Genomic DNA, 22,441 nt, shown 5'->3' on the forward strand with positions numbered 1-22,441 from the left:
GTGACCAGAATGCGGTGGGGGCCGGGCAGTGTCAGAGCCCAGCAGGCTCCAGAGGACCTGCAGGATGTGGGGACTGTCCATCCCCAAAGAGAAGACCTGAGCCAGACCTGGGGCAGCAGCTGTGGGAGTCAGGAGCATGGCAAGGACGTGCCTGTGTCACCACATCCCAGGTCCAGCACTTACCTGGCCGTGAGATATGCAGGAGAGACTGGGAGACAGGCAGGCCAGGCGAAGCCACTGCCCCGTGGGAGATCACGTGCACAGTACTTGCCTTTCTTACCCAGTTCCTTCCGAAATCCCTCACAGGTCACGATGACAGATGAGAACATGAGCCGTGGCCAGGAAGGCCCACAAGTAAGCTGACCACCAGGCTCTCGAGGCTGCGTGTCTTGATTGAACAGCGGCTGGCCCCTTAGGTCTTCTGCCCCTGCCCACCACCCCAACCCACCCTTGCCCCTCAAGGATCTTCAGAAAATCTACACAGCACTCAAAAAGATGGGGAGCTGGGAGTGCGGAGCCAGAGAGAGAGAGGGAGAGAGAGAGCAAGCGAGAGCAGAGCCAGTCGCCCCCTCGTCCAGGGCGTCCATTTCTCTCTCCGTCCACCCATTCATCCAGCAAGGCCACACTGAGCAAACATTCATGGGAGGAAAAGAGTGGGTGGAAAATAGGCCCCACAGCATCCTGGGTTAATGGGCCTTCCACGTTGGTAGCAATACTTTACACATCACTGTGTTTCCCTGAGTTTTGTTTATTCAAGCCACAAAATCCTGGGAAATTAAGCACCTATTCCATGTGAGCCTCGACGCAAGGCTCCACCTCTGGGTGGGTCTCGTGGTGTCTCAGTGGTCGGCATCCTGCTTCCAGGGATGGTCTACTTGCAGGGAGGTCCCGAGAACGCCAACAGGATTTCTTAAGCTTGTGTTCCCCGGTGCAGAATTCCAGCGCAGCAATACAACTCAAAGGGCCCGGGGTTTGTTCTGTACAGTCTTCAACTAGGCCTGGTTCTTGTTAGAGCTGTGGAGCAGAGATGGCCAGGAAGCATGGGTGTGGCGACTGCTCCTTAACCATCCTGTCCTGCGCAGGCACAGGGCCAAGTACGGGGTAACAGCTCTGCAGGCACTTGGGCTGCTTGAGTGCCTGTCACCGTGTTTGAGTCCCAAGCAAACATGTCATCTGTGGAGGCTTGGTGTTCCGCACAAGGGGACAAAGGCTTGACCACAGTCGTGCTGAAATGCAGGCCACATGCCATCTACCCCCCGTGTCTGCTCTGAGTGTGCAGATGACTTCACTGTCCTGCCATCCCTGGAGGGACATCATGAGGAGGCGCAGTGGATATTGCAAGTCTGCATTTTATATGAAAGCTTTTCTTTTCAAAAGAAGAGATGCTCATGAGAGCTTGTGTTCCCAGCAAGGAGGGTTTGGAGGGGTGCTGTCTGGCCTGGAGTCAGAGGCTGGATTGAGGTCCTGTCCTGCCATCCATTGCCACTGTGACCTTTGTTGACTGTTCAGCCAACTGGGCCTCAGTTTCCACATCTGTCTGTTCAGGGTAGAATCTGGCTGGAAGAGCAAAGTTGGCCTCAGACGGCCCACAGTTTCCTTCTGGCTAAAGCATCTTATGATCCAAGCGCTGAATTCAGGTAGTTTGCCATGTGGCTTGTGGCAGGGGTGAGGAGCCCTCTGAGCCCCCAGAAAAACAGCACTGAAAATATGTTCTCTCAGCAGAGTCTCTCACAGACTTGTCTGGTCACAGTCCTTTGTAATCACAAGGTTGGGCCATTTTTGTTACCACTTTAGCACATAAAATTCCCTTCTTTCTGGTCCACTGAGAGTTGAGTAACAGGAGCTTGTTCTGACTTCCCACAGGGCATACAGTTGAGGGCTACCAATTTTCAAGTTCAAGAGTTCTTATTCCATCTTCTTCTTACCCAGCATTATATTTGATTGATAGTATTAAACAGGAGGAAAATGTATTTTACTGGAGTGGGGAAACGCATTAGGTTAAATAGTAAGTATATAAAATACATGGTTAGAGGCTTTGCAAAGGGAAAGGTGTAATTTTGTGGTTATGCGTGCTCGGCGCTCCTCTCCACGCTGGGTTTTGTTGGTAGAGATAGAATGCAGTGCATCAGCAGAATAAAGCCAAGTAGGCTGTCCTCATGGGACAGTGTTTTGTCCAGCAATGGCTTTAGAGAGATGAGCAGAACAAAAAGACCACAGGGCTTGTTGTCTTTGGGGGCATCAGAGAGAGGAAGGATTCGGGCCAGGAAGTGTGGAGAGCAGAGGCCACAGTTCGCCAGCAAGGGCAGTGATGATCAGCAGGCCCTGAGGCACAGACCTCCTCTGGCACGATGCTGCCTGCCATGTCACCCACTGGTGTGGCACCTCCAGACCCAATAGGCCAAGTGTCCATGAGTTCAGGAGACCCGCTTGGCTCCTGCCTCAGCCTCAGTGTGTGGAGACAACCTGGCCTGATACAGGTGCACACTGGGCATGGTACTGCCCTCGTGGCCCTCTCTGCCTCTGCCCCTTCCCTGGAGGTCATGACCCCTTACAGGGACAGAAAGTGTCTCCTTCACTCCCACAGATTTCCCTGGTATGACAAGCACGTTGTTCAGAACTATGCCATGATCCACTCACTGCGTGATAAAAACCAAATCACATCTGTTCCCATTTGGTGAGTCCTGTTGAAAAGAACTACATTTCCGGAAGTTGGAGTTATCCCAGAGACTCTTCAGTTAGATCCATAATAATTGTGCTTAGTAATCTTAGCAGTGAATCCCTGATGGAGTGACAATGGGTGTATCAGCCCATGTCCGAAGGTACCAGAGTGGGATCAGCTGAGAAATGATGGCTGACTCCAGTCAAGGGTGGGAGAGGAGAGATGGTTTCCTTTAAGGAACAATTTGTGAAAGCTGCAATCTACTCCCTCTTCTTTCACAAGCAGCCATTCAACCAAGGTGTTGAATTAGAAATTAATTTGATACCAATTTGTTCTTGGCTTCTGCTTTAATGAGCTTATATTTCTGGGTATTTAATTTGAAAGTACATTTGATAAATAATCTATTAAAAATAAATGGAGATTGAAAATAGATGTTTGAGATTTCAGAGGTCAGTAATTAAGATTATTGTCACTTAATGCAAAAAACCACTAAAGATTATTGTCATAATTTGATTTTTAATTTTTAAGCAGTATCTAGCTGCCAATACTGCCATGTCATATTTTTCTAAGATGGGGGAACTTCTACATTGGACCCCAAAGGTCAGCAACAGTCAAACCCCAGGCAGTGATTCTGGGAGGGAGGGCAGCCCTGGCACCTGAACTCCAGCGGCCGATGACTTGGAATTGTCCTCAGTCTTCATGTGCCTATGGTGTCCCTAGGGCTGAAATCCACGGGGCTGAATCTGCCTGTGGTGCAGAGCCTGGGAGCCGTGAGACCCCTCTGGTGCCCTGAGGTGTTGCAATCCAGTTATGGAATTGTTTGGAGAATCACCACTGTGCCTCCCATAGGCAGGTGACCAAGAGTCGTCTAGAGAGGGGAGACACAGGAGCATCCCAAAGCATCTCGCACAGGTGTTGGGAAGCATGCTGGCTGCAAGGGCTGCCCTCCCTTCTGGCGTGGGGGATGGCTGATGTGACTGCCACCCTCCCAGTATCCCATGCCCAAGCCACATGCTCACAAAAGAGGCCAGACTCACTGGGGGCGGGGGGGGGGGGGGTAAGGGCACTGTGAGTACCACACCCCTGCCCCTGCATCCTCAGCCAGGATGAACTCAGCCCATCCCTGATCTGCCAACCCTCTCACCACCACTGCCCACTGCCTTGAAATGTGCTTTCCCTCTACTGGCTATGTGCTGTCCTGCCCTCTCCTTCCCTTGCCGGCCTTGGCCCCTGGACACCAGCCATCACACTCCCCAGTATGCTAGGGAAAGACCCAAAGAGGAGCCCAGAACACTTGTGCTGTTGGCAATTGATATGATCAACAAGAGAAAACCCAAACTGTCCAACTGATCAGATGGTCCAGCAAGGTGCCCGATATAAGATCACCTTACAAAACCCAACACTTCCCTTTACATTAAAAACCATCTATAAGGCAGAATAGGAAAAAAGATCTTATAATAATATTGACAAAGCTATACAGTACCTATGCATAAACTTAAAAACTTTCTCATCGCTGCATGTAAAAATTGTTCTTGACCAAAGGGCATAAAGAGGACCCAGTTAGAAGGAGAGGCTCACCTTGTACATGAACAGAACAGATCTCTATTGTGCAAACACAGGTTCTTACCAATGAAAGAACCCAGAAAGGAGGCCAGGTATTGTGTGCTTCTATGGCTATGAAATGACGGAACAGGAAGATCCGGAGCCAGGCTGGGGAGGGACAGGGGAGGAGCTGCTGGAGGGTTCCGCGTGGACATGGGGAGATCCGTGGTGGGCATTCATCTTAAATTTAAATGAGAACTCGTTCTGTCCGATATCAGAGTGTCATATAGAACAGTCGTGATTGAAACACTGGAGCATTGGCACAGGAACAAACCAATGGGGGTTTGCCTCAGTAGACTCCCGGGCCCCAAAGTGGAGCCGCAGACTTATTGTGGGTATTCAGCGTGTGCCAAGGTAGCACCCTAAATCAGGAAGGACAAGTGGCAATGGGAACAGCTGGTGCTTGTTTTGTAGGGGAAAGTAGGATTCCAACCTCACACTTCCGGGTATTGCATAAACTCCAGAAAGATTAAAGAGCTAATTACCAAGACTATAAAAACAAGAAAATAAAGAAGGAAGTATCTGTGACCTTCAGGAAGCCATCTTTACCAACACACAAAATTCAGAAAGAGAAAGATGGATAGCCTTGAATTTACAAAAAGCAGTAACTCTCAAGACGAGAAAATGTCATGAGCAACGAAAGATAAAAGATACTTCCCGCGTAATAACAGGTACAGTATTAATATTCTGGATTATAAAGAACTTCTGAATCAATAAGAAAAAGTCAAAGTGACAAATCTCCCCACAGCTCCCTCCTTTCCTCACCTTTCAGATGACCCCCAAATCTTGTCCTCCACTTTGTGACGATCATCTTCAGCCCCTTCTTAAGGTGTCATCTGGTTTCTTCCATCACTCAAACCGGGCCTTTACTCTTAGCAAAGCCAGGGTAGTCTCTGCTGGGCAGGACAACTGGCCACTAAATTCTGTCCTCGTGAGTGAGAGAGCCTTTTGCTGAGATGGAAACAGCCTGAAACCCTCGGGGACCTTGCGGGCAGCCGGCTTCCAGAGAACCTGGGGAGGAGCACTGGATGTGCTCAGTGGTCCCTTCATGGGCGCTACAGCATGACCCGCGTCCAGCAGTGAAAGTGAGCTGGATTCTGGATGGACATCTGTCTTCACTAAGGAGGCATCCTGCTGTGGTTCTCTCTGCAAGCGGGACATTAGGCATGTCCCAGGGCGCTTTTGTCTTAGAGGAGCTTCCTGTTTTGCTTTCCTGATGAGAGACTTTCAACTCTCACTCAGGTATTCGGTGCAGCCCCTCTTCCTTTTCTCCCCCCCCCTTCCCTTGCCTGTGCTTTCCTATTTTCACGAGCCATAGATTTGGGCCTCGATCTACTTTGCTTCACAGGCGCTGAAATACCTTGCTACAGTTCTTCCTCTCATTACAAAAGACAATTGATATGAGGGTCAGATGACAATGTCAACGTGACTTGTTCTGCCCTGGATTCTGTAAAACAGTCTGCATCGGGGCTTCCCTGTAGCACTTCAGAGGGGCAAGAATGGAACTGATGAATCTTAAAGCCCGATTATTAATCTCTAAGTAAATCACGTGCCCCTGGCTCGGTCACGTTGGGTTAGCATTGAATGTGTCAGAACAAAGACATTCTACAGCTCAAAACAAGTGGAGGATTAGAGGCCATTGGCTTGAAAGTGGGCAAAAAGCATTCTGAGTGACCCAGCCTTCTCCCCTATCCCTTTCAGGGTCACTGTTACTACCATGGACATGTGCAAGGATACGATGATTCCTTGGCCAGCATCAGTGCCTGTTCTGGTCTCAGGTAAGTGCCATGACCACGGTGGCTCTCGTCTTAAGTACCCCCATCACAGACCACCCCTGTCTCTTGCCATTCCCTCTAAAGCACTGAGAGTGAGTGACAGGGCCTCGCATGCCAGGCACCCCCCCCCACCCAGACAACAGGGAGGGGCCCTGGTCTGTTCATAGCAGCACAGGGCACTGGGGTCTTAGCTTCTCGTGACTTGCTCCTTTTGAGTGCTGTCCTCAGGCCTGGTGGGCTGAGGGCCACTCAACTAGTGAGTTTCTGCACCGGAGCATCATGTAAGTTATCTTTCATTTTCCTGGCTCTGACGCTTCAACATTCCCGCTGTGAGAGATTGGACATTAGGTATTAATGTTGAAGCTGCTGACTTAATAAAAATTGTAAAGGGCCTCTTCTCATTAGGAAACAAAATAAAAGAACTAATTTAACAGTGACCTGGGTGAGTTGCATACAGGCACATGGGTAGGGGCTGCTGCTGGGCTGTGGGCACAGTGCAAGAAATAATTACCTTCTGCGGCTGGAAGGCCAACCCTGGGCATGACTCACAGCTCCGGTCCTTGCAAATCACAGTAGTGAGCCATCAGCTGGCTCTTATGCTCCCCGGGAAAACCATTTGTCTGACAAATATCCAGCCGCCTCAGCCTTCTTACTGGGCTTATTTATTGAGTTTGTGAAGTAACAGCCTGTATCCTCAAATCCCAGGGTGGTTTGGGCACTGGCACCAGAGTGTGGTTGTGCAAGAGGGGAGGCAGGGGCTGCAGGAAGGGGCCAGCCAGTCAGAAAGCAGGACTGTGCCTGCACATGAGCAGCCACCCAGACGTCTGTGAGTCCCCTGCGGGACTCAGAGAAGGGGACACTGCTCAGCACATAGGTGCACATGGCCACATAGCTCGCCTCACACACACAATAAAACACAACACCGACGAGGGAGTGCACACACGTGTATAACAACACAACATACATATACCACAGATAATATAATGTGGCACAACATAGAGCATGTCACACACAGTACCACACACACATACATGCACACGTTGGTGAACTTCTGCAAATGTGAGCATGGCAGTGACTGCAGTGGCGGTTGTCACGGCTTCCAACAAAGACAGAAGCCCTCATGAGGCTGGCAGGGGTTGGGCCCTGTAGAAACCTGCACGTCAGTCCTGACGCGTAGCAGGCATGCGCACTCTTGAGTGATGGATGATGGGCGTGGCTGACTGGGGAGGAAGTGAGGAAATGACGCTCCCAGCCTGTGCAGGCTGCCGAGGGTTGGGGGGCATGGGATCCACTTAGTGTTTGAAGGTACAGAGGAAAAGCCTGGGTACTGAGGGGGCACAACTAAGGGGTGGCTCCATCCTGTGCACTTGAGACGTGAATGAAAGTAAAGGAGAAGGGAAAGGGGGCCAGCAGGGGAGGCCTGGCCCAGGCAGTGAATGGCTGGTGTCCCTGATGGCCCTGGCGGGAGAGCCCCTTTCCTAGGGGGTGCTGGCCCAGCTGAAGGAGCCGGTGCTCCCACTGACCCCTGGCCCCTGCAGCAGCAAGCAAGCTTCTTGTCTACCCACTGCCCACTGCTCACCTTCCAGTAAGAAATGTGGGTGACACCTGTCCTCACACAGGGCTCTCTGCTCGGATGGATGTTCTGACACTCGGCCCCCAGCCCACTCCAGCCCACTGCAGCCCAGAGGCTGGGGGAGCTTCGTTTCCTCACTTCCTCCCCAATGTTTGATATCAGATTCATCTTTTAAGTATTTACTTTTGGAATCCAGCCCCTGACTACGATGGGGACCTCAGGAGCTTGGAGCAGAGGTGACATGGCCTGACGTAAGGTTTCCACCAGGAGCTAGAAGTGAAGTCGGCCGCGGAGGGCAGAACCCAGCCGGGCGCTTTGCAGGGGTCACGGTGAAGGTGGGGCCTGGACAGAGGTGGCGACTGCCGACGCTGTGAGCAGCTAGCAGCAGGTTAGGGTGTCAGCTCCTCACGCCTCCAGCTTTGCTAGTGGCAGAAACATGTCCCCGAGGCAGCATGGGTGCAAATACACAAAGGCACCAAGGTCCTGCTACTAGGGCAACGGGAGGAAAACATGGGTAATCTGTGAGCAGCCAGGGTCCCCAACACAAGTACTGGCCCAGAGGAGGAGAGTCTGGAAGTGACAGGTGAGCGGAGGACAACAGGCTCCCTCCAGGAGCCAAGGCCCACGAGGGAAGAAATTGAAACGAGGTTCAGCGCTGAGAGGCCGCGGGAATGTGAGGTCCAGCCAGGTTTGGGCTGGGGAAGGAGGGGACAGGGAGGTCTGGGTGGAGGGGATGGAGGGTGGATGAGCCCTCAGAGCACAGTAGAAAGGGTTAGTGTAAAGGGAATGGGGTGGGGCCAGGTTGCAGGGAGTCTGCACCAGCCCAACCCCACAGACAGGGAGCAGGGAGGGCACAAAGGCACCAAAGAAAAGCAGCGAGATTTTGCCAGGAGGTGGACAAATAAGACCCAGGGCCACTCGGGAGCAACAGGACCCCTCCAGCAATGCACGCCATCAACCCTGGGACCAGTGACCTGTGGGGCATCCTGATGGTCTGATCTTCAACAGGTGCTTCCCACAGGAAATCAGATCCTTTTGGGGTAAAGAAAAAAAGGGATTTTCCAAGGGATTCCTGACAGCTCCTTCTTACACTCCATAAAACTCTCCATGGAGCAGGTCATTGGCTAGTTAGATGAACAGCTGGGTCGTGTGGTCCCAGAGTGAAGTCCATACAGGACAAGGCTGCCCTCAGCACCGTTCAGTTACAACTCCACCCCCAGCTGCCCCATAGTCCCTCTGTCCCAGGCCTGCTGCCAAAGCTCTCCAGTCCCCCACAAGAGCACAGAAAACTGAGGGTCCCCAGTTCCTCCCACGTGGTAGGGTCGCCTTCTTTGGGCCAACCTGGAGGGTCTGAGTGTCAGCATCCACTTCTGCCCCCAGCACCTGGAGGAGGCTCTCTCCCTGGTGTGTCTCCAAATTTGGTAAAGCATTGTGAGAGCCTCGGGATGGGAACTTCAGGAAGTCATAAGAGTAAGTGCTGGTTCTCTGGTGTTGGCCACCAAAAGAGACTGTGACAGGGTTGGGGAGCACCGTGTGGGCCTAAGGAGCACCTCGCTTGTGCCCCTGAGGATTCCAGTACCCAGATCTTTGTGCCGCTGTACAGAAGCTGCAGACCATACATCAACAGAGAAATTCTGGAGCCGCGCAGTCAAGCTTTACCGTCTGGCTAGTTGAAAATCAGACCTGGGGAAGCTGTATTCCATCAACGGCTCCCTGACAGAGGAATCAATTGGGGCTGGGAGGAAAGGGAGAATGTCTTTATCTACAGTGGCACCAGGCTGGTAGACATTAAGAAAGAACATAGGAATAAAAATGATGTCAAATATGGTGATCTCTGAAAGCCCGTCGAGGCCCAGGGAGGTGGAGTGAAGTGGGCGCCCCAGGGGACGCAGTAGCAGGAACCCCACAGGGTCCAGTTGCTCTGAGTCAAAGCAGGGAGGGAGCTGCCCACACTGCTAGCAGGCTTGCTGGGTGATGGGAGGGCGAGGCGAACTGTCCTGGAATGGACCCAGGGGAAGAGACCAGCAGGTCACCCTGCATCACTTGATGCTTACAGGGAAAAAGATAAAAGGTGGGGCCAGGGGAGACAGAATAGCCCAGCGGAAAGAGGGGTTGAAGAGGACCCTTTTAGAGGAGGGAAGAAATGGGACACGGAAGGAAGTCACAGAAACAAGGCCGGCCATGGGCTCGCTCTTACTTTGAAATGACCCCAAGCCAGACACGAAGCTCGCTGTGAGTTACTTGGCCCTATCTCCCGAGTCTCCCCGCCATGCTCCACCAAGGCATTATGGTTTTGGTGTAGTGTTCTTGGTTCTCCTCTCCCTTTCCCGCCTGGCCTCTCAGGGGCTCCCGCTGCTCCTGCCCCCCATACCTAGCGAGTAAGCGCCCAGGCATGTGATGCACACGATGCTCCACCACACCAAGTGCACGTGAGCCACCTGTCACGGTGATGGGGAGAGAATCCAGCTCCCAGACTAGAGGACCTGGGACAGACGTCCAGCCCCAGCTGATCCTCCTGGAGCATCAGAGCGCGTTGTCCAGGCATTATGGATACAGGTTGTTTGTAGCGGGTTATTTCATTCTTAAAAGGGGTCACTGACTCCTGAACACCAGGTGTGCATGTACACAGACGCACTCCCCCACACATGCACATTCATGTGCATCTCACGCCTGCACATACTACCTGGGTGATGATGTCTGGCATACGTCAGACTCTACTTTTCATTCACGTTCCGATCTCTGCTCCCAGGAGGGCAGGGGCAGGCATCAAGGCCGTTGTTGTACAGAGCCGCCAGGGGCTCAGCACCCTCAGGGCCTGGTATCTGCTGCAGCCTGGAGCTGGTAAGCCTGGTGCTCCTTCTTGTGACCCTTTAAACACCCCAGCATGCTTGTCACACAGCTTGAAATCACCTGGAGCCCCATCCCTAGATGCAGCAGGTGTCCACCAGCTCTCCCCCCCCCGCCCCCGCTCTCCCACTGCCACCTCAAGGGGGAGGAAGAGGCCATTGTGATCTGCTATGGAAGCCAAGAGCAGGTGCGAGGCTCCTTGGTTTACTGAGAGAAGCAGACTGGGCACACGTCTTCCTCACAGTCCGCAGGGATCATAGGCAAAGCCCAGCCTTACCCCACATCTGCTGACTCCTGGTCCATATTTGTTCCCATTGCACAATTTGGATTCAGCTTTCCTTTTCAATCCCACCACCCGCCTGCCCGAGCAAGCCACCTGCTCCTGCCAGCTGTGTGCAGAGCATGTCCTGCACATGTGTCTTGCTGACTCTGACCCTGCTGTCCTTCTGATCTGGGACAACCTCTCTCCCCAACTCCCATTTGGCTTGGAGGGTCCTGTCTTCCATCAAGGCCCAGATCAAACGACCCCTTCTCCATGAAGCTTCCCTGATCTCCCCCGCCTCCCCACTGCGTGGTAAGACCTTGAATCATCGTGAATAGACTTTATTCACAGGTCCCGCTTCCTGTGGCATAGTTGGCACCTCATGAATACCTGTACACAACCTGTCCTCTGTGTCCTTTCCCTGTCCCCATGCGAGCTGGTTGCTATTCCTTGCTCTGCCTCCACCTACTTTGTAGTGACAGGCTTCAGGCCAGAGAATATTTCTGACACTCTCCTCGAAGCCCCTGGCTGTACGCTGGAACAACCCTGGGGTCTTAGACAGTAAAACAGCACAAAATGCTTTTAAAAAGTCAATTAAATAAACATGTCCAGATGGGGGGGCTCTTTGTACCTGAACACACATTATTGTGCTCCTGAAAGTTTTGCATCAATTTTAACTGTGTCATACGATGTGTACTACACCAACTTTTTTATAGTAAACAACAATATGACACACAAGGCAGGAAATTTTCTTGCCCCACACTATCAACCTATTTTTCAAGTGTAGAATTGATCAGTGTTACAGCCCATGGAATCTGGGGTTCCTTGAAACTACTACAATGAAACTACTGCTATAATGAAAATAATAATTGGCAACTTAACAATCAGGACAAACACAGTCATTGTAAAATAAGTACTGCGTGGACACAGCATTATTGTGTATAATTAACAAATTGGCACATTTAAGAAATCCAAACAGAAGTCTCAGCTGAGAAACCAAAAGGAGAAAAGACTCTTAGGAGGAAAACAAGAGGAAGGGGAAGAGGGCTGGGAATGAGCATAGCCTTTCTGCGGGGCCAGGCCACCGCCCAGGGTGCCGTGTGACCACTGTCCCCTCCAGCCCCTCGCAGCTCGAGTCTGAAGTTCTCGGCTTTTCGAGATTCATAGTACAGCCTAAATGGCCTGTTGCCAAGAGGTCTACAGCCCTAGAAAGTCAGGCACATGGCGGTGGCCTTGCCGCCACCTTCCTGTCTGCCGGCTGCAAGTTCTGAGAAGGCAGGAAGCAGGGCCTGGACTCTGCTGTGTACTGACCCTCAGGAAGTGTCAGTGGGATAATGTGCTCCACCCACACAACCAAGTGCCAGGAACCCTCCATCCCAGCTAGTCCTCTTTAACTTGCAGTAGATCATATCAAGGAAGAAATTTGCACAGAGTGGAAGTAAAACCAGTTTGACCTTAACCTTTGCCTTCCCGACTCTCTGCTCCGTCACCTCTGGAAGGTTGTTCCAGCAGACGCCTACCCGGGGAATGGTCTGAGGCCTTTGGGTGGGGACATCTGGCCCTGAAGTAGCTTGCATCCAGTGAGGCCAGTGGTGTGGCCACCAACAGTCACAATCCAAGGGGCAGGTGGACTTACAGGCTCCTGGGACAGGTGTGGAGAAAGATTCAGGGAAGGGTGCAACAGGAGCAGAGTCCTGAAAGCTGGGAATGTGGAGTGTGAGTGACAGGCGGGATCTCAGTCTGCATGAAGGGCATGTGCAATGACGAGCCATCTGAGGCCTAGTGGCCAAGGGAGGCCTGGTGCTGGTGAACGCAGCCTGGAGAGCCTGGCCTCCATGGTCCAGCAGCCCCACCCTCCTTTGTGGCTCCCACTGTCCATCTGCAGATGTTCCCCACTTTGACTAGTCTCCCTCTCTGGGCATACCCCCACCTTCCTGATTCCTGCATTCTTACTCATGGCCACTCACCTAGACCCCATGCTCCCCGCCTCCGTCCTCCCTGCCATTCAAGACCCCTGTTCCATGCCACCCAGCTGCAGGCAGCACTGAACAACTCTGCAGTTGGCCCTCCCAAGCCTGAGTGCTACATGTCCCAGCAGAAGGCCGACAGCTAGTGTGGCTAAGGGCAGTGAGCAGGCTCAGGAGGCAGGTCCTCTGGGGAACCTCAGCTCTGCCACTGACCATGGGTGGCTCAGTTAATGTCATGAGGCCACCATCACCGACTACCGTACACTGAGTAGCTGGCCCGCAAAACTTCTCTCTCTCCATTCTGGAGGCCAGAAGTCCAAGGTCCAGGTGTCCTTGGAGGCTCCAGGTGAGAGTCCCTCCTGTGCCTCTCTCCCAGCTGCTGGTGGCTTCTGCCAATCCCTGTGTCCCTTGACTTGAGCATGTCACATGTCATTGGTTTTGGGGCTCACCCTCATCCAGAATGGTCTTGTTTTAAGAAACTGAATTTAATTTCAACTCCAAAGAACCTTTGTCCACGTGAGGTTCCATTCACATAGGTACCAGGGATTAGCACTGAAGCATATCTTTTGTGGTGGGGTGGTGACCTTGGGCTGCAGTGACCTTGGGCTCTCTTCATTGTTTTCTCATTAGCAAAATGGGCTCAAGGCTTTATAGGATTTCTGCAAGAATTAGAGAAAAATAATACATTCAAGAGCCTGGCTCATGGGGCGGGAGTGGGTGGGCAGGGGCTGCTAATAACAAACATTTAATATTTAATAACAAAATTTCTCTGGGGGTTGATTAAAGTGTTCTGAAATTGGGGGCAATGTTTGCACCACTCCGTATTCCAAAAGCCACTAAATCACACACTTTAAAGGGGTAAACCAAAGGTATACAAGTTAATGCTCAGCTAAGCTGTTATTTTTTAAAAAGGGGCTCTCTCTCGGGACAGTCTCTTATAGTTCCTATTGTTACTGAGGATGTGCCAGGACAGGTTTAGTATCCCTTATCCAAGATCCCTGGGACCAGAAGTGCTTCAGATTTACATGCATTTAGAATTCTGAATCCTGGATGAGGGTGTTCAACCCGTAGACGCTATTCTTAAAATCGTCTCTGAGAGTTCAGACTTCCACTTTTTTCTCACGTGGCTGCCCTGGTTGTGAGTTACACTGGAAACAGGAGCCACGGGCAAGGGGACTTTGAGCCTCACATACACGTGCATTTGCTGGGGTGATGAGTATTTGTTCTGCTTGCACGTGGGTAGTTCACACAGGCGTGACATTGAGAAAGAGCCTCACGTGTGGACGTGCTCACTGATGTACTACTTACCAAACACATCTGAGGTAGGATAGGATATTACTTTCACCCACGAGCTCCTCCAAAAGAAGGACTAAAATGAAATTTCATTTCATGCCAACTGCATTTCTCACTTATGATTGCCAGTGTGATATTGAGACCAAAAGTCTTCTTCCAGGAAATTCAATTAGTGGTTAAACACTGAACTAACCAGGATAATTTGCATTCTCTAATCTCTGTCTTATTGCAGGTAGTCAGAATCCACGCGTCCCTTTCACCTGGGAGGAGTAAGAAAACCATAATTAGAACAGAAGCATTAAGCTGTGTGATTGCCCAATGCACCATTGCTTCCGGGATTAAAACTGAGTTTCAGAGGACCAAAACTTATCTTTAGGGAATGTAGGTCTCCCAAGTTTTCACTTGGAAAACTGACAAAGCCAACTAAAGTTTTAATAAATTCTGCTTCATTGCCATTCAAGGAGAAAACAACAGGATTTTAAATTTTAAAGGAAGGCTATGGATTCTTACAGGAACAACTCATTTCTCTGGCCCCTGTCTTCTATTTCTGTGCTGTGGCTCTTGTCCCTGCTCTGGGCACCTTGTCCCTCTCTAAACAGTGCTGGGGAGGGAGGAGAGTGAGGGTTGAGAAGCCCAAGCCTCAGACACACAGGCCTGGCTCAGAACCAGCTCACCTTTTGCACCAGGCACCTTGGGCAGGGGACGATGGCCCAGGCACTGCTGTATGAGGATCAGGTGGCAGGAGGCCAGCCGGCACCCAGACTCCAGGAGGGCACCGTACAGGGTAGCCCTCCTCACCCCCAGTGGCCCCAGACATGACCTCAGCCACGTTCCTCCGTTCCTAGTCAGCATCCCTTTCTACTGTCTCTTTAAAGCAGTTGCCCACACTCTCCATCCTTCCCAAACACGGGAGCCTCCCTTCCGATCTTTCCCCCTATATCCATCCAGGGAAAAGAAGCCCTTTCCCCTTGAAAGTTCAAAGACGGCTGGAATTAAATCCATATTCTGAGACTCTTCCAAGTTTATAACTAAATGTCTATGACATTCAACTTAAAACAAATTACATCGCCTTATCTAACTTGGGGCCAGAGAGGACTGTGAGAACATCAGATTTTTGCATCTCAGAACCCCCGAGTGCTTCAGTTTTGTATCCACTGTTGTTTCCAACAATCGTTACAGTGAAGTGATTAATTATACCCCAGATAGTCCAAAGCACTTATTTAATTATGCTGTATTCCAGGCTGCCAATGGTGTGGAGCACAGGGCAGGCCTTCACCCGCGTTTCTCAACATCTGGCCTTTGGATGACTTAAAAGATAAAAGGAGATATGTGAACATTTTTATGACCAAGTAACAATTTCTAGAAATTTTCCACTAAGTAGAGAACTTTTGCAATAATTTGCTCCTCGTGATTAGAACATGCTGACATATTTTACTGTAAGTCTTCAGCTTATTTAGATCAATGCAAAATAGAAATAGATTGATGCACTCAAAACAAAACACGAGTGCCACGTTTTGCTCAGGGAAGGAAAGTCCCTATTGTAGCAAATCTAGAATTCCTCTCCAACTGGGTTCATTTCCACTTTCCCTTTGCTTGCTTTTTAAAGTTCTCTTTCTTTAGGCCTCCAAAAATCAACATTGATAAAATAGAAGAACCCATTACCCATTCTAAACTTAGAAATGTCTTTTTATAAAGAAGAGCTCAAGGCAAGAGACACCAGCTGCCCTAGGGAGGTGATGACCAAAGTCAGGCCCAAATGATCTGAATCCTGGTGATCCTTGGTGACACTTGCAGATGCTAGCTTGGGGTCAGGGTCCACGCATGATGACTTTGGGATTTGAAATAGGCCCAAATTACTCATATGCTTAGACACGGTAATGCACAGCCTAGCTCTCCAGGTTTCTAACGGCCTCTGGCCTTGGTGCTGCTTCTCAGTTAGGGTACAAGCAGCCCGACCTGGTCTTCCTCTTTTTCCTACTGCCCATGACACCTCACCAAAAAGGGGATCAGGTGAATGAACCCATTGAATCATATGAATCGATTAGTGTGCACTTGTTCACCAGCCTTGAACAGATGCTGGCTCGGCCCGGTGGTGTACACCTCTAATCCCAGCAGCTCGGGAGGCTGAGGCAGGAGGGTTGCAAACTCAAAGCCACCTCCAGCAACTTAGCAAAGCACTAAGCAACTCAGTGAGATCCTGGTGTCTCTAAATGAAATACAAAAAAGGGCTGGAGATGTGGATTAATGGTTATGTGTCCCTGAGTTCAATCCCCCATACCAAAAAAAAAAAAAAAAGAAAAGAAAAAAAAAGTAGATGCTGGCCAATTTCACCCACTCCCTTCTATTTAAGTATTGGGAATTCCTGCATCCTATCAAAACTTAAGAATGGAAAAATAGCCACCCACCAAGGCACCATCAGGAAGCAGAGGATGAGTGGCGGGCTGAACAAACCAGTGAGCAAGTATGACTGACAGAGGAGCCCTCACAAGGTGCCTCCTCTGGGACGAGCCTAGTCATCTGAGACACTGATAGAGAATGCAATTCACCAGCTCTTTCTGAAGGACAAAGGTGGCCTCACACCCTTGGGTGGATGCAGTAAAAATTACATACTAGAACTAATGCCCTGAACTGCAGTGCATGGACCGTCCCCTCAGGCCTGAATCTGTTAACATGATGTGAAGAATTCCCGTGGTTGATACAGAATATGTGTGAATTATGCCATTGAGTCTGTGGAGGTTCGTGTCTCAAAAAAGGTTGAGTCACAGTGTTGGAGTGTCCCTTTACACTCAGGTGAATTTGCATGGAAGTACTGTGTGTTTCTGAAGCCAAGATTGTGATCCCCTTGCTAAGTAGTGGAAGGAACTGGAAGTGTGGACTTCACAGAGCTGCCAGTTTAACTGTGACCAAACTGCCACCTCTCCCGGGAAAACCTTTCCTTTGGCATCAAGGGGCACATTTTAAATTAAAGTACTCAGCTGTCCCACATTGGAAAAGAGAGAAATGAAAGCAGCAGTCCAGCCAGCGTCCCCTACAGCTTGAAGGAAGCGGATATCCTTAGCAAGTGTTGATCGGGTCCAGGGACAGACTCTGCGCCCCAGAGGTCAGACAAGTGTCATGGACCACGGCTAAACACCACCTCTGCCCCTGCAAATCAGAATGTTCAGCAAGTTTGTCCATTTTTAAAAACAATCTATACTTTCATTCCCAAACCTAGATGTTGGCCCCCAAAACAGCTCTTTTCTTAGTTACTGTTATTCCCAGAAGTAAGTTTGCCTTGTGAGTGTTGAACTTTGTGTTGGGGAGTCACAGATGGCCAGCATTGCTATGGGCAGATGTGTTGACATTCCAAACACATTCCAAAACTGCCAGTGTTTGGAATAACCCACACACAGCACCCTCCCCGCGGGTCTGACCTTATCAAGCACTCACTGGCCCCTCCGCTGGCTCGAACTTCTCCCACGATGGCACAGCCACCTGATGGGGAGCTACTATTTGTGCCATTCTTCCAGGTGAAAAAATCAAGCTCAGTGAGACCAAAGGGCCTGGGTAGGTCTCACAGCTGGAAAGCGGCCGAGCTGGAGCCAAGCCTAGGGCTGCTGGGCCCCAGAGGCCACCTTCTCAGATGTGGGGCTGGGGCATCTCTGCACGGTGTCCCTGGGTTCTATAAAGAGCTGACCGCAGGATCGATAGGCCAGTCCTGGCCTCCAAGGAGCAGTTAGAACACTTTGGAAACATATTGGTTTCTTTATTTGCACATCTCTCACAAATTATATAAATAAAAATATATAAATTTGTACTCGTCTGAATCTCTTCAATATTTAGGAAATATGGCTGCTCAGGATAAATGATTTATGCTTGTCCTTTAAAAGAAGAAAGGAAAGATTTCCCCTCTGACTCGTGTCTGCTAATTTGGACATTTCTCTGGACACTTCTTCCTTGCAATATATCTTTGAAATACACACACACACACACACACACAAAGGCAAAATAGAATCTGTTCTTTGCCATAAAATATTTCAAGTGAAAAAATCCTCAGACTTGTTTTTCAGAAGGTTTGCGAAATGAATGAGTGTGAACGCATGACCCAGAAATGTCCTTCTGAGTCAAGCCTCGGCTGTGAACACGCGGGTGTTTCTCCCTCTTCTCTCTCCCCATGGAGAGCTGTGCGATGGCCATGAACGAGGAGCTGTCCTTAACAACTTTTTTTCTTACTTCTTTTTCAACAGGGGACTTATTATGTTTGAAAATAAAACATACATCTTGGAACCAATGCCAAATGCCACCAATAGGTATAAACTCTTCCCAGCCAAGGACCTGAGGAGAAGCTGGGGCTGGTGTGGCTCCCAGCACAACACCTCTGGCCACCCTGCAGACGTGGTCCACCCCGCCACCCAGACGCCGTGGAGGAGGGTACGTGGGAAACCCAGTCTCGTGTTTCTGGGAAGCAGAGCTCAAGCGAGGGGTGTCGGGAGCTCTCGGGACATTTTGCCTCAGGATGCTGAGGACAAGGAGTGGACATCCCCATTTGTCAGGAGGGGGAGGTCGCGGCATTGCAGAGCACCATCAGGGCCCAAAGTCTCCATTGCTGTGTGGCAAATGTCAGTCTCAGACATGCTAAAATATACTGGTAACATGGCGTCCTCGGGGTCAGGATGACCAAGCTGCCATTTGGCATGTCTCAAGGTTGGGCCACCAAAGGGCAAACAAGACCAAAATGGCCCCGGCACTCTGTGGCTGCTGTCCTCTTGCTGTGAGAGAAGGGCGGCACGAGGTTTCTTCTTTCATCTGTTTTCCAGTTAGGTCCCCATAAGAGGGCACAGAAAATACTCAGTGCTTGCTGACCTGCCCAGCAGAGCTGACCGGAGTCCTGTCTATGCTGCTTGCTAAGCCATCTTGCTGGCCCACAGACCATGCCCCAGCACCTGTCCCCGCCCTCCTGGGACTGTGCGGCAATCCAGATATTCTGGGCACCTTCCCTGGCTCTGCTCTTAGAAGGTCCTCCTCCTGCCACAGCACTGGGAAGAGGGGCTGCTAACCGAGTCCCCTCCCTGACACTTCCCATGTGATGTGGTAAAACCTCTGCCCCAGACGGCGGCCACCCTGCCGTCCACGGGATGGGGGCTTCTCAAGCCACAGCAGCACTCGGGTAGAACTGAAGGGGTCCCTCCCTCATTAGGTCGGAAGCTCTGAATTTAAGTGAGCACAACCAGAGAGGACATCATCCACACTTTCCTGGTCTTTTTGTGTGTAGATTTCCTATTCCTCAATGGACAAGAAATCAAAAAACATCAAAGATGAGATGTCATGCTCACATTTGACTATCCGGGGGGCTCTCCTTGTCCCTCTCGACACGTTCTATCTTCTCTAACTTGAATTGAAGTCGGCCACTGCTTAATAGTCCATATTTCAGGAGTATTTATTCTTGGTTCATTCTAAATCGATCCCTTTTCTAAATTCCAACAGTAAGGGACACCCTACATGATTTCCTCAGTCCTAACTTCCCTTCATACCTGTGGAGTGTCTGGGCCTTCACCTGCTCTTAACTGCACCAGTCCAGGACACTTAGCACAGGTTTTCTGCCCGTTTGACCCTGACCTTTTCTATTATCGGGCTCCCAGGTCTTCCATTGTGGGTGCTTGAAAGCTCCCTCTTGAAACCTCTGTCACCAGCACAGGAGGGGAGAGATGTCCCTCAGGCACGGTGGCTCACTGGCTGGGTGGTGGGGGAGGCTGTGTCTGAAAACCAGAAAGCAGGTCTTGAAACAGCAGCAGCCCCTAAGGAAGGTGCACCCGGTGCCCCTGCCCTGCCCCTCTTGAGGGTCAGATCTAAGAGCTGGAATCACCGGGATAGGCCTCTGCGGTCTCAGCCTGTTAGTTTCACCCCTGGGGCGGGCTTGCCTTTGGTTGCAGACCTTGGATGAGATGTGATTAAGCCACAGCTTGACAAATCAGGAACAAGAGGGACATCTGCATATTGTTTCCCAGGCTCCCGGCTTTGAGGACCTGGTTGAATGACTGTTATCCACATTATGTGATTTATTACTCAATAGTTTAAATGACCCTTGAATATGTGGGCCATTAGAACAAACCTGATCTGTACTTTCCCACTGTATTTCAATTCTTAAAGCACAGTTCTCCAGGACTATGATTGGCACTGTAATTTCCAGTCACTTTGACTGATAGCGAAATGGGAAGAAGTTGATAACGATGCTGTTTTGTTAATAATGCATATTGGAGTGTAAATGAACCTTTAAATTGAAAAGGGAGTGCTGTTCAGCTTGGTTCTCCTTATTGTTCTAGAAATAGTTGTAATTGTTTTTATGCAAGAGAAGTGTCCTTGACCTCAACTGTGTTTATATAATGAAAATGGTAAAAAAAAAAAAAAAAATCATTTTCAAATAAGTGGAATACTTGGAAATTAGAATCACTCAGAGTTAGTTTTGGGTAACACCTGATAAATATGACAGGCACATTTTACAGTTAGATGCCAGTCACCAATATGTTAGATGCCTAACTTATCGCTGCCTTTATTTTACACCAAAAAAAAAAAAAAGTCAGTATAACTGCCACTAACCAGTCTCCGTTAGGCAGCACAGTGTTGTGGGTTGCAGGTTTCCTGCCTCGCTCAGTGCTGTCACAGTTATGGATGTGAATTTTCTGGACATGTTGGTAATTTTGTTCCCCAAGCATCAGAAATCAATCCACACTCAGAGTCACACCAGCCACGACATAGACGTGAGCTATTGTTTGTCATTTTTACAAGGCTCTACATTAGATTCCAATGAGAGCCCACGCTGCTTCTGGAGGGACACAGAGAGACAGGAGTGGCACTATCCGCTCTCCTCCTGCCTAGAGCTCCCTGATGGCTCTGTCCCCCTGCCCTGCCCTCCCTCTCCATGGCTCTGCACTCAAGAATGGAAACTAATTTCAACACACCCCTCATGAAGCCCTGAAGGAGGCAAAGGCTGAGCCTGCTACTGGAGAAAATCCCATAATACATCCAAAGGGAAATTATTTTTGAAACCTTCCTTTCTTTGGGAATTGTCTCTACCATTACTCCCCGGCATTGGTTGGATAGTTATGAGTCAAATGTAGAAGTTGCTGCCTTCTCTGGGACGAAGCCTTCGCTTGGGCCACTGAGCACTTAGGAGAGCAGGGCTGGGAGAGGCTGCGGTGCGTCCTCAGGTGGACTGGGCACCACTTATGCGTTTCCAGCCGCCCACCAGGAGTCCCTGGGAGCCCCGGGGCTGTGACGGTGTTAGCTGTAATGGAAACACCTACCAGCGCAGCTCCTGACTGTGGCTGGGCCTCAGGAACCAACCAAGGCTGTTTGAAAGTTCCCTTTCCCTCCTGACCACCTGCTCCACACCCCGAGAGAGTCTGTGCAGGTAGCCTGCTGCCCTGGCTGCTCTTCACGTGGGAGGGGGCGGCGGAGCCTCCACACATCCAGGTGTGGGTCCCTATGAGTCTCAAATTCACTCAAACTCTGAATGAATAACACATCTCCCTCGTGCCTCTGGGGTTTGGGGCTCAATTTCACAACTCGCTTTTATCCCTGTCAGCATTTAGTTGGTCAGGTCCAGCTGCTCCTGGTGACCTGTCTCATTGCTGGCGAGTCCTGCCAGCTCGCACACTAGCCAGGCCTCGGGCTGCATCCTGCATGGATGTGGTTGGTGTGCGCGGTCCCCACTCAAGTCATTGTCAAGGAGTAGAGGTGACCTTTCAGAGCAGAGCCCATGGCTTCACTGTGAATATGCACAAAGCCATCCTGGAGCCAGGCCTGGGGCTGAGCTGCTGCTGATGGCCCCTGGCTCAGGAAGCTAAGCCAAGCTTCCGGTTCAGCTAACTTGCCCATCTTGCCAGAGATGGAACCCCTGGGCCTGGGCCATTGCTGCGGTATTCTGTTGCCCGGTCACAGCACACTGGCCTGAATGTGTTTGGCCCCCTCTCACCTCCCCAGTGCCCACCTGAGTGGTTGCACAGCCCTCCATGCACTCACAGATGATCCTCCCAGCAGCCAGAGAGACAGTTAAGTACTCCGCTGCTTTTCAATGATTAGATCCTCATCAGCTTCCTCACACAGCCGTGCCCTGGGCTGTCTTCAGCCCTCACCTCGCCCACCCTGCCTGTGGCTAGAGGTCTCCAGGCTCTTCCCCACCTCTGTACTCCTGCTGCTGCTGTTCCACCTACCTGGCACACTGTTCCCACAACGCCTGCCCCACGTGCCCTCTCCCCATCCTCCAGGCCCCAGCCAACTCAGGCCTTGCTCCTCACCATCCTTATGGCTGACCCCTATTTATTTCCTCTGTTGCGCTCTTCACAGAGTACGTTTTATTTGTGTTAATTCTCCACTATTACCCCTCCTCCCAACCCCACTGGAATTTGAGCTTCCTGTGGGCAATAACCTTGGCCTTTCCCTTCCCTGTATCCCTAGCACCCAGCACAGCACCTGCACACAGCCAGC

At 50.7% G+C, this 22,441-nt stretch overlaps 1 protein-coding gene across 1 annotated transcript in view; it reads left to right on the plus strand.

Moving 5' to 3' along the window:
- Adam12 (ADAM metallopeptidase domain 12) overlaps positions 1-22,441 on the plus strand; it is a 309,534-nt gene that overhangs the window by 204,195 nt on the left and 82,898 nt on the right. Inside the window, exons 5-6 of the mRNA XM_027930183.2 lie at positions 5,963-6,039; positions 18,205-18,388. Coding sequence (XP_027785984.2) covers positions 5,963-6,039; positions 18,205-18,388 — 261 coding nt within the window. The remainder of the gene's footprint in view (positions 1-5,962; positions 6,040-18,204; positions 18,389-22,441) is intronic.

This window comes from Marmota flaviventris, chromosome 4 (genome assembly GCF_047511675.1).
Source record: "Marmota flaviventris isolate mMarFla1 chromosome 4, mMarFla1.hap1, whole genome shotgun sequence".
In the NCBI taxonomy this organism is placed as follows: domain Eukaryota; kingdom Metazoa; phylum Chordata; class Mammalia; order Rodentia; family Sciuridae; genus Marmota; species Marmota flaviventris.